The 13,185-nt window shown below is 36.7% G+C and overlaps 1 protein-coding gene across 11 annotated transcripts in view; it reads right to left on the reverse strand.

The window, feature by feature from the left end:
* The window catches only part of LOC126922588 (basement membrane-specific heparan sulfate proteoglycan core protein-like), a 249,332-nt gene extending 236,396 nt beyond the window's left edge, over window positions 1–12,936 (reverse strand). For 7 of the 11 annotated variants that reach the window (XR_007712846.1, XR_007712847.1, XR_007712845.1 and 4 more), the window contains exons 1-2: window positions 11,073–12,936; window positions 4,059–4,115 (exon numbers count right to left, since the gene is read on the reverse strand). Coding sequence is in view for 4 of the 11 variants with exons in the window: in XM_050735359.1 (XP_050591316.1) it covers window positions 4,059–4,086 (28 nt within the window). In the remaining 7 variants the exon portion in view is untranslated. The remainder of the gene's footprint in view (window positions 1–4,058; window positions 4,116–11,072) is intronic. The other 4 variants (XM_050735363.1, XM_050735362.1, XM_050735360.1 and 1 more) reach the window with 2 other exon arrangements.
* Between the last annotated feature and the right edge of the window lie 249 nt (window positions 12,937–13,185).

The following is a 13,185-nucleotide window of genomic DNA, read 5'->3' on the forward strand; positions in this document are numbered from 1 at the left end:
ATCTCATGAACGCGTCATCATATTTATGAGATGTCACCGTACAATATCGCTATCGCGATATCATGCTATATACATTGCTTGTATTTCCGTGCTGTACCTACAATGTAAATCACTTTGGGTTGGTGTCAAACGGACGTATTGCGTGCGTGGATGCGTGCTTGGGATCGTGCAAACACGCGATCCCTCGTTGCAAAAGCTGAAAATCAACACGAATCCTACTTTGCATCATTGCATCATGCCATCGTATTTGTATGAAGTCTACCGTATATATAATGTCTCTATATCAACATGTGTATCCTGTGAATTTTTAAATTCGCCAACACTCAGAGACGAAATTACAGGAATTAATTCAACGTTAATGGAAATTAATCAGTCCAATTGTCAACGTGACATATTGTACGTTCATCGCATCGCTTCGCATCGCATCGCATCGCATCGATCGATATTCAAAAGAACTCAATATCACTCGCGTTGCTATGAATACTTCCCATGTAACTTACGAGCAATCGATATTATGAATATTTATTGCGAACCACAGGAAGATGAGTTCAAGTGAAATTCAAATTTTGTAATAGACAAGGAAACCGGACGTTTAATTGGCACGTTACAGCTCGATACGAGCTGTAACGAATCTAGAACGTTCTCGCGTGCAACAATGCCGACCAATTGAAAAGCATCCTCAAAAGCGTGGATTAATGATCACCCCGTGAATCGGCGTTTATTTTCGACCACGAATTTTTAAAGGTACAACCTTGTTTCCTCGGTGACTTGCAACTAGCGTTTGCTTCGCACGAAGTTAATTATGCTTGTAAAACTTCGCGTTCCTCCTATGTGCTTACACAGGGCGACGATATAGTTAGTAAACAAAGTTCAAAGCGTGCGTGAAGAAATGTAAACCGTAGAATTCTTCTGTCAACTCTAATAATTGAGAAGATGAAATGCCAAACGATGTTTGCGGCAAAGAAAGAAAGAAAGAAAGATAAAAAACGAGTTTTCGTCGGGAAACGATTCTAAGGGCTAGAATAATTTATTCGCTATATAATAAATTATTTTATATAATTTTTATATAATTTTATAATTATTTTATAATTATAAAATATATATATATAATATATATAATTATTATTATATAAATAATTATATAATTTTATTTATTTATATATATATTAATATAAAATATTTTATAATTATAAAATTTTATAATTATATTATTTATATATTTATTTATTATAAATTATTTATTTTAAATTATTTATTTCTGCTTTTAAAGCTATAGTATTTGGTTGTCCGAAAAGTTTCTTTCGTTTCATAAGGTAATAATAGATGAACAACAATTTCTGTTTTATATTATTTTATTGAATTAGGTATGATCCATTTCGTTATATTTCTATTGTCACGTTCGTGCATAATTCAATAAACTAATATAAAACGAAAGAAACTTTTCAGATAAACTAATATTACTTATGGTCTAAAATGATAAAGCTGTACTAACAGACCAAATGAATTATTTTCGAATAATTTTCAGTCTTAGTTAACTCTGGCAGATAAAACAACAAACACAATTTAGTTCGTGACAGAAATTTAAAATTTTCGTAGTGTTTAATATAGAACATACCTTAGTTATGAATAGGGCAGTTTAAATTTCCCCTTTTAAACAAAATAACAAGGAATTTGTATTTCGCTATTAATCGAAATTTTCAATATTGAACTTTGAATATGTTTCAATCACAAATAATGCAACCGAGTTATTTTACAGCGTGACGGTATTTTCCCACCCAACCGTTTTGATTTCAATTGCTTGTGAATAATATATTTTTAACTTGGATATCAGGGACTGAGAAAAGATTCATTTGTAGTACAGTTGACAATGTTTAAATAATAAAATCAAAATTTATTTCAGAAATTGTTTCAGAAAATATAACGTACAAAATTATTTGACATCTGAATAATGAAATATAATTCGAAAAAAAAATAATTCGCCCGCACAAATAAAGTAACACACGACATTTTTAAAATATGTTCATACAATGTCGATAAAATTTCATATCAATTAATTATGTGACTATGTACATTTCACATAAAAATTCACTGTGAAATTCACTTTTTAAACGTTTTATTTAAATAATGTTCGAACTGACTACTATAACCACTTACATCTTTTACCATTTTACACCCCCCATTCTTTTTTAAAAGCCAACATTTACGTTTTATTTTTTCCACCACACTATATTATTCGTTTAAAACATTCAATTACCGTCAAATGTTGATGGAAAGCTTTCACCCCAGAGTGAAAGCGGACAGAAACGATAATTTAAACCTTTTTCTATCAACCGCAGCAATGTTCTGTTCAATTTATCGCCGCTACTATTTCGAACGGATTTTGGACACGCACGCACTCCGCTGCTGATGTATTTACAGCGTGTGCCACGAAAAATCTCGTGGAAATTTCATCGTTTTGCGATTCAGCGTTCACCGCGTTCGTGAAATTCGTTAAATTAGTCGATATTTGCCGCGTGCCGAAGGATTATATCGCGTAAGTCGCGCGATTTCTTACACGATATATAGGCAACTATGGCCGGTGTATGTAGCAAAAGCGCAATGCAACACATTTTCCATGCTTCCCTCGCGCGCTCGTAACCCTGTCAAATATATCTGGTTTATTATACTCTTACGCCGTATATCAGAGCCGATAACCATTAGTAGCATTTTTCCATCGTAACGCCAAATATTACGGATTAGTAAATATGCTACAGTCGATGTACGTGCCGACACGTGATCTAATTCCGACGATTTCGTCAGTGACAAGACGATAAAACATCGAAAACGTGCAGACATTACAAAAGAAGAGCAGAATTCCTTTTTATTGTTCGCTGTTCGTCTTTTTACGAGCCATATAGCTGATTCTCGTAAGAAGTTGGGATAAACGTGACTTAAGGTTTAGCCTTTGATGCGTACTACTTTCTAAGAGGCTAGAGGGTGCGTAAAATTTAAAAATTAACGCAGCATGCTAAAAACAAAGTGCAGTGTGTACGACGTGCATATAAAATGGCGAATAAGTACATGGTTTTAGATTATAATCTTTAGATAACCAATGGCAATGGAAATTGTGGAAGAATATTTTACACACAATATTTTACGTACGAGGACACAGGAGAAAGATACGATAAGTCAGATTTTCTGATTTTATATGAAAGCAATTTTAAAATCTATTACCTCGTTAATTAAATATAGATTAATGAAAACTGTCAATGGGCCTGTCTGTGGAATTCTCTTGAAAAATATTGACATCGAAGATATTAAATCAATGGAATGAAATTCTCTGGAAAAATATAGATGTTTAAAATATTGGTTATTAGATTAGGTATGTCGTTAGCGTTCTCTTTTTTACGAAACTTGATGGATTTATCACCCGAAAGTTTTATATCTTTGAACTAAATTGATTGTTCCCCTTTCCAACTATGCCATATTAAAATACGCCCTTTTAACCACTAAGTATCATTAATCATGATCGGATCAACAGACTTGGACTTGGATTTCACTATAACGTTTCCCCCTTGCTATTTCTGATACATCAAGTTTTATGAAGAAAGGTACTGTATTTTAAAAACTTGAAAATCGGATCCACGATGAACGTATAACGCTCTAACCCTTGTGAGTTATCTTACGAATTAACAAACCTAAACAATCACCTACTACGTTTTGCTACGTTCTACGTTTTATTTTCATAGTACCAACTTTTTCTAATCGTTTGAAAGTATTAGCGAATGATTACACCTAACTAATCGATGTATACGGTCAGGAACAAAAGTATTGGCACAGCTTGGCTTTAATTATATAGCTACAAATAAATCGAACAAAGAACACAACATTCGGTTAATTTTTATATAAATAGTAATTACGGGGTTTATATTTTTGGAACATTATATATATTGCGTTTTAATTGTTTACATAAGAACGAGTAATAATGAAATGTACAATAACAGCTGTTTTCATCGAAACAAAAATATCGGTCAAACTTATCCTAGGAATTTTTAGAATGTTGGTATATTCTTTCGTACCTGCGAGCTCAGTGTGTTGGAATGACATTCATTTGTTTTCCATCCGGTTACGTATTTCTAAAAGAAAACATTATGATGTACAAAGTGAATAATAATACTAACAGCAAAGAATAATAATAAATTTTGTAAAAGAAGTAAATGAGAATATAATGGAAAGAAGTCGTTTCGCCATTAAAAGTATAATTAAACGATTTTAACACAGATAATGTAATAAATGCTTCGTAATCTGATTGTTCAGAGAAGTTAACCAAGCAAAAAAAAAAAAAGGAATATTATTAATATCGTGGAAAATGATCCCATTACCTCTTCCTCAGAGATCTCAGCAAACAATTAACGAAGATCTTAATAAAGATGTTCATCCTATAATTATTCGCCAAGTATTGAAAGATACCAGATAATACCAATCCCAAGTTGCAAGGGGAAAGGCAACAATAAGTAAAATTAATCAGAAGGAAAAGATAAAGTTTGCTGTAGATTATGTTGCAAAAGAAATAACTTTTTTTGGGACACTTTTTAAAAGCAATAATAAAAAGTAAAGGACGATATGAAAAATATTTCACTACATGTTGTACTACAGAATTACAAATGGGCAATATTCTGTTTCAACAAAAATACCTGTTACTCTACATTTTATCATTATTCCTTGTTACGTAAACAATTAAAATGCAATATGTATAGTCTTGTAAAAATATGAACCCCACAACTAATATTCATATAAAAATTAACCAAATATATCTCATGTTTTTTATTTGATTTATTTGTAGCTACATGATTCAAACCAAGCTGTGCCGATACTTTTGTTCGTGACTGTAAATGCAATAATAAATACAACGCCATGTAAATACTTTTTGTAGATACAGTAACTACACCACACTCTTAACCAGTCTCATAAAACATCGTCCTACGACCGTTTACAAATTCATAGCTGCGCGATAATAAAATACAAACCGCTGAAACGACGATGGCTATCATCACGCATGAATCTCGTTAACAAAGGTGTAACAGGGCGTTTTTATAGTATCAAATCTTTCTAGTCGTATAAAAGTATTACCCACTGACTGGGCCTAACTAATCAGCGTGTAAGCGTAATAATAAATACAATAGCGATCGTAAATACTTTCTGTAGCCACTGTAACCATACCACGCTTCTAACCAGTCCCATAAAACATCGTCCTACGACTGTTTACAAGCTCATAGTTTCGCAATAATAAAATGTAAACCGGTAAAACGACAACGGTGTCACTTGAATCTCGTTAACAAGGGTGTAACAGGCCGTTTTAAATAATTCCAGGTGCACTCGCGCCAGCCTTGAACAATTAACCAACGACTCTCGACAACATTTTTCGAGACAGCCATAAATTCGTGGCGTCTAGTGCCGCTCCGTTAATAGTACACGTTGTAACGTGGCCCTTGTTGCAAGCGCGGTAACATCAGTCCCGCGTGTCGTGCATTAATCCATTTCACAGTGAAAAGGACGATGTCACGGACAGAGTTGCACAGGATGACGTACTGTTTCCCCCCCGCGAAATATAGGATTCCCATTGATCAGAGGCCGGCGTTCACTTAGCAGAGTCTGCCTCCGTCTTTGCATAAGGGCTATTGTCTGGCCGAGATCACTAATGGGGTATTCGTGAGGCCCCGAATATCCTGGTCGCATGACAAATCTGCTAATCGGCCTTCGCTCTGAAACGTATAGAATCGTTATGGCCGCGTGAGCCCATGAGTGATTAGTTTGACCCGTTTGTGGCGCAGCCGGCTTCTTGAATATTGAACGGAAACGGGATTACATATTCCGACGACGATTCCATGGCTTTTGTATCCTCGATATCCACTGCTTTTTTACACGTGTTAAATACCAATCACGTTTGAATCGGAAGATTGTCTTTTCTATTTCAACGAGAATTTGTTATATTCAGTGGGTGAAAAAATGATTTGCATACTATTGGGTGTGAATAAATTTCGTAGCGTTTAATAGTATTCTCATACGATTATTCTGTACTTTTTACTTCAACATCGATAATTCATCATACACGGTAGATGGAAAAAGCTTTTGCATACTATTGTGTTTATTTGCACCATTTATCTTTCAATTAATTAAATTGAAGTACATTAAATTTTGTATCATTTATTAGTATTGTAGTGTATGATTACAAATATTTGATATTATGAATATGAAAAAGTATTCATAATACGAAGAATACAAATGAAAGATGTTAATAAATATTGTATATATAATGTCTCTGAATATATTTAAAAAAAATATATGTACAAATTAATACTAATAAAAGAATGAGTAATATTATTTTACGCAGAGCGTAAAAGAGAGTTGGAATATGTAGAGAATTTCAATATTTTACGGTTGACTGAAAATTCATGATAAAAAAATCTTTGTCCATATTTTTATCTTCCTCCGAGAAAATAAAATAATACTCTGGTATTTTTAATATCACATTCTTTTGTCCATTGTTGATATAATTATATTTTTCTATAGATAGACAATTTTTCAAATTACAGAAAAACATAAAAGATATATATGATTCATTGTTTCAATCGTACGCACCAACATTCTCTTAAAACGTTAAGAATCTTTGTGTTACATGCTTCATTACGAAGCTTCTTATAAAATCAGTTAATTTTCGCTTGACAATAAATCAATATATAGATCATGTTTTATAATATCGATTACAAAACAAAAAATTAGAAATATACTTTAATTTGTTAACATACTAAAGTGCCTAAAATTCACACAATACACAAGATATACAAAATATCCAAAGCATCTGTTACAATACATGAAAAATAAAATAAATTTCTCTCTAGGTTCTATCTTTTTATATTTTATATCCGGACAAGCTTGAATTTGCATAAACATTCGAATTCTAGATATTATAGGCAATAATTCAATCGGTATGTAAAGTTAATTGAAACTGGGTGCAAAGGTGCACACTATTGGAATGTAGCGTAAGATGCCTTATCAGCGATGTCCTAACGGAGAATCGCGATCGGTGATATATTATGACGCATCGTTATTGATACAAATAGCCGCGATATCATGAATTTATTACGTGGGAAAATTATTCCACGTTGATATCGTTGGTTCGTTTCTAGATCACTAGCGAAGATACGTTTTATCTGATGCGACTGCGACTGGATCTCGAAATAGAATAATTGCCAAGTCAGACGCGCGCTGAAAACGCGGTACGATTCGAATTTAACGCGGGAATATATCAAGATCACGAGTGAAAACTTTTAAGAACGTTTCTCGGGAATTGGGAAGAAAAATAAATTCGTGAGAATGCGACAAACTTTTATGGAACACGACCATGATTTGGATTTTCCAGCATTCCCTCTGATATGTGTCTCTATCACGCAAATGGCAGCGATATAAAACCTGTAAATTTGGATTAACATTCGAACCACTGAACAATAGAAGTATGAAGCTTGTATCGGACAAATGAAAATGGTAGGATATATGAAAAAATATAACAATAGATTTCTGGTGATTTGTAAAGATTAAGTTACTTGAGTATTTATGAAGTCTTTATCATAAAGTATATAAATAAAAGCTTGTTTACCTTTTTATATTATACAATGCTGAAGACCATTACGGAAAACTTCATAGATTCGTCCATATGACGATATAATAAAAATTGACTTGAAAGAAATCATCAAGAAAAAGGGAAAAAAGACAGAAACATAAGCAATTGGCATAAAAGTGAAAATGACAGAAAATGTTCCTCTAATTGCTCCAGTACACGATGTATAAACTGATGAGAACAAGTTTGTATTCATATTCATATTTTACCAAAACGAATTTACATTTCACAAGCCCTCAAAAATACTCTGTTGCAAATCTATAAAATTCCTGTGAAAAGCTACAAATTAGTAGCCTTGTCTCCTTTGATAGTTCAAGTGGTAAAAGCTTTCTAAATTAGACTGACATTATGCTTTTGCAGAGAGATATATTCATCTTTTAGAGATTCTAATTACATTTTCCGTTGCATTAGTACTAAATAGCAGCTTTAATTCCGAATTTCATGAAAAATACTGATAAAGAAACTCGACGTTGACAGCGATGGAATAAGCTAGAAATTTCTCGAGTCAAGTCGAACGTATGACAAATACCTGTCAGCAGGAAAGACAGGAGAAGTCACTAAACGGGAATATTCGATTGATGACTTCCAGTACTATCGCTATTACGAGAAGCATTCGAGTTAACTGCGTTCGAGCATCCCAGGTGTCGACCATGCTCGGTACACAAGCATAACTACTTCCTCTCAACCCTTTTGTTCGTCGAACTGTTTCCTCGCGCCCTGTTCACGTTGCACGCCCCTTCGTTCTTCCATCAATCATTTGAGTTTCGCGTTAGATTCACCCATTATACTCGATTCTCCGTCCCCCATCCACCCACACGCGTCAATTCTGCTCGTTTCGAAGCTTCGATTTTCGAAAAGCGAGCAATTTCGTTTTACATCGACTGTCAAAATTTCGATAACATTTTTGTTTTCCCATCTTTTTGAGAAATCTCCCGACTATACATACACTACCGACTGTCCATAAGGATGTGGTCACTTGGTGGAATTTGATCAAAAAAATGTATATATTTGTCTTATTCACAAATTCTCCCTACTATCAAGTTTTTACTTCCTACTGCGATCAAACGTATTATATTTTAATTTAATATGAGTGCATCTAGCTCTACATTTATAATGAACGAATTAACACTTTGCAAAATCTATACAAATTTGTACAAATATATATTTCAATCTGAATAAATGTAATTTGGAGATACTTCAAATCAGTGAACTGAGATATCTGCTGCAGGATAAACTTTCTTTCATTGTTCGGTCATTGTTCTTTTTATTTCTACTAATTAATATTAATTACTCTGTTCTATATCTAGCAATTATATTAAATAAGATTAGATGTCAAAATCAGATCAAATAGTTTTATTTCAAGTAATTGCGATAACATGGGAGTATACGAATACTTACGGATGGTAGTGTGTGTGTAACGTGAGAATAGTATAAGTCGGTGTATAGCGTTAGAAAAGCAATAAACGCGTAATGGACGAAAAGCTGGTGGAACGTGTGGCTTAGTAGTTTTAATAGGGCATTGAGTATTCCTTCAAACGAGTACCGAATTCCAGTCGAATAGTCCGCGTAACAAGAATAATTCCATGTAAAAGGGATTATTTGTCGGTATTCATTATCAGTTAGAAAATTTATTTCCACTTCACTGTGGCGATCGAACGACTGTTTCGAAAATTATCCGAGAAATATAGCGGAAACGCGAACGAGTAATTGTGTTTTCGAAGGGATTATTAAATAAATTGAAACTAAAATCCTGTTTACCGTAGCAGCGGCAGTTGTTTTCGAAAAATATCGCTTGACAGTGCGTGTAAGCGGCACCGCCTGCTGCTGTTGCCATTGGGGAACGGACGAAATGCGGCAAATGGAATGATATTAAAAAATTATCAGATTTCTCACAGGACGGTATTGAATTTGATTGGATTCGCTTAATCGAGCACGCGCGTTTATTTCCATGAATTTTTCGCGTAACAGTGATAATAAGCGAGCAACGAGGACGGATTAAATACGCTACATGGACTACTTCCCAGTCGCAAAGTCAACGTTCTTTCGTGAGAAATTAATCCACGATTTCGATTCGAGGGATTAACCTTTCTCTTGACCATTCGTTACGATTTCATAGAAGAAGTAAGCTGGAAATGCCATTAAATTCTTGCGAGGCAATTACTCGACGCAGTAAAAAGAAGACAAATTGCCCATTAAAACTATCTATGATTGCGTTCGAACGAAGTTTCAAATATTCTATTGTCGTTTAACACGACAGAAATCTTTCGAATCGATTGGATAACAAAATTATCCGCTGTTTAGTCGTTCGATTCGAACGTCGGTCCACGTTCGTAAAATATCGTAAACATTTTACGACAGAGACACTCGGTAGCACGTTCTCTGCATTCTTGGCCAAGCACGGAGTTACTGTTTCGATAAATTTTGTAGATGATGTCGACGCGATTTCCTCATGCGAACGGTTCGTAAATATTTGTCAAACGTTTCACCAACAGCTTTCCCTGTTCATTCTATACTTTTGTTTAACATGGGATATATCACACAACGATATCCTATCCTCGTGTCTTTTATCCTCTTTTAAATATCGTTTGCCTTTGTTAAACCTAGATTAAAGTCTGGCGAGGCAAAAGGGCAAAGTTTAATGTCCTTTTCGTTTCATTCTCACTTACGGAGATTAGAACTTATAAATCGTGATGGTGCATGCGAGGAAAGATGATTAAAGTATCAAAGTATCCGAACCCGCGGCGTGGTGGGAATAAATTTAACGGGGCATTGTCTGAGAAAACTAATAACGTCCCGTGAAAAGCAACCTTCGAGGACCTAATGCCAGTTAGAGTATCGGTAAACTTTATCGGGAAAGAAGACCGACTGAAATTTTAATAAAGATCTCAGAGAAGTTTGTTCCTCTCCCTGCCACTCCACTTCCCCCGATCATCGAAATCTATTACATTCGAAACAATATTTCTCCCTCGAATATTCTACTTCAGCTGAAACTACTCCTCATCGTTCTATAATATTTTTACGCGTTAATCTAGATGAAACTCGAGGACGCGTTTTAATTACTCTTTCAGTTAAATCCTCGCCCGGCCACCAAGCTCTTGCTCGCAAGTTATTAAACCCTAATTCAACCTAGTTAGAACACTTGCTCTCGGAAGATTCGACTAACAAAACTTGCTGCATCGCGAACAGACGCACCGAAACGAAGTGCGCAGCTACGAGACAATGTCGGAAGTTCGTTTCACGTGACCCGAAACCTAGCCGTTGACACTGCCACGAAATCCAGCGTATAAAGTTAGCAGAATATCGGATAGTGTTTTATCAAATTTCAATGAAAATTGTAAAAAGGATAATTCCTGTCGATGTGTACGTGATTTAAAAAAGGAAGTACAGAAAGAAGATCGCATTGTAGTTGAAAGCTCACCTCTAAATAAATCGTATTTCCTTTGTTGTTTCGTTGCCGTGTACACGAAAGCGATCCTCGCCTTTGATGCACTGGACCGCGTGCAGGGAACCGGACAATGCTACGAAATCAAGCGTTGCGATTGCGAATGGAGCTCGTGGAACGACAGAAACTCCGTGGTTACACACTCCGAAATCCTCGGTTGGCCCTCCAACACCTTTCTCTATGTACGTTCGTCACTTGGTAGAAAACCGTTCTAATAATAATACGCACGCACTTTCACAAGCTTTCAGGATAAATTTTTCGAGCTTCACCAGCTACTAGCCATCCTATCGCGTGACCGAACGAATAACGACGTACGATTACGCGAAGAATATTCGATAAACCTCGAAGGGATTCGCAGCGACACTGTTATTCTTATTCCATGGAAAGACGAAACCTGTAATATTTCTCAGCCGCGGCACTTGTAATTACGCTGGCAATTCGCAGAAAGCTTAAGGTAGAAACTGGTGGAGACACAAAGGGGAAGAAAGTACAGGGTGGTAGGGGCTTACAAGGAACGAAAACTTTCGATTGCCGATCGATCTACCGATCTGGCCATCATTCGGTGAAACATTTCCTCCGACAGCTGGCGATCGCAATTTTCGAAATATCCGACCTACAAATCATTCGCGCCCCAGTAACCAACTCGCGCGCACTTTAATTTCGTTCCTCCTTTCTTCCCTCGATATTTTTGCTCTCTCACTGTGACGCAAAATTTCTCTCCTTCCTCTATATGTTTCTCCCCTTTATCACCTTCCGCGGAACACGTTACACGAAACACGGGGCCCGATTTATTTATCGGCGATCGACGGATCGATACCACGGATCTCGCACTTGCACTGGCACATTCAAGCAGCCGAGCATGATGCGCCGCTACGAAGCCGGAACGGCGTGTCGTGCATTCATAACGTGATTATAAGCGGCGATGCGAGGCGAGAACTTTCCGCTCGTGGATCGTCCAGCCTCGTCCACGGTGAATATTCAACGACCAACGATTCGTCGGTCCGTCCAACTACGCGGCTAAGATCGTACTGGCTTCCATTCAGACGAACAGTTCGATAAGAAACGCGCACACACTTGGAGAAACGACGAATAGAATCACGCACGAGGATGTGCGTCCTGTGAAACGATTCTCACCAATGTCCCTTGTCCTCTGGCTCTCTTTGTCTGTATCTCAGCGACTGTTTCCACTTACTAGGTGCTACTTTATGGAACGCGAGCGCGAATAAACACGAAGATTCCAGAGATTTCTCGATTTCAGGCCACTGAACACGAATGGCTAAAAGAGTCACCGATGAACGAGGGATAAACAAAACCCGCGTTGATATTTGTGTTTACAAAGTCGTGGCAATTGACCGCATTCGAGTCTCGAAAACAATCACTCGCGTTTTTTCTTCAACACGTTTCGTTGATTCCCTCGAGAACGCAAATATTTTCTCCCGTAGTTTTGACTTTATATTCCTCGTCGAGGATTCGTATCCTTTTGCCGCTGATCTTTCCATCTTCTTCACATGTTCGACGATCTAGCTGCTTCACGGTGTCGGCTCACGTTCGCCGGATCCTTCTTTCGTCTGGTGATCATAGCACGTCGGAAACGATGCGCTACGATTTCTTTTTCTCTTCTTTTCTTTTCTTCTCGTATTTTGCTCGTCTTTTTAATGACACAGTCGGTAGATTGTTTCGCGGCGTGTTTCGGGGTGTCGCGTGAAAAAGGGGTTGAAAGCGTGGCGGAATCGCCAGGACGGAATCTCTTTCCCTTTCCTCGAAAAGTAGTCGCACCTTGGCGGGGGATGCGCGCGCGAAACCACCACGAGTGATGCTGGGCTCGGACTGGAGCCTCCGGCGCGGCGCTAGCGTCGCCGCGACTCGGGCCAAAGCGGAATCGTCACCCCCGCGCCCCACCAAGCCGTGTCCACCTCCCTTATCGGCCACGGGGTGGTAACAGTGGCGGAGATACCACATACATCACCCTACACTAATCTTTTTTCCTAATATTATTTATATCGAAAGAAGTAGTCAATTTTGAATTCGAAGAACTCAATTTGAAGAAACCAATATTATGGACGATTATTAATTATCAATTGCACGTATC

Source organism: Bombus affinis, chromosome 12 (genome assembly GCF_024516045.1).
Source record: "Bombus affinis isolate iyBomAffi1 chromosome 12, iyBomAffi1.2, whole genome shotgun sequence".
NCBI lineage: Eukaryota > Metazoa > Arthropoda > Insecta > Hymenoptera > Apidae > Bombus > Bombus affinis.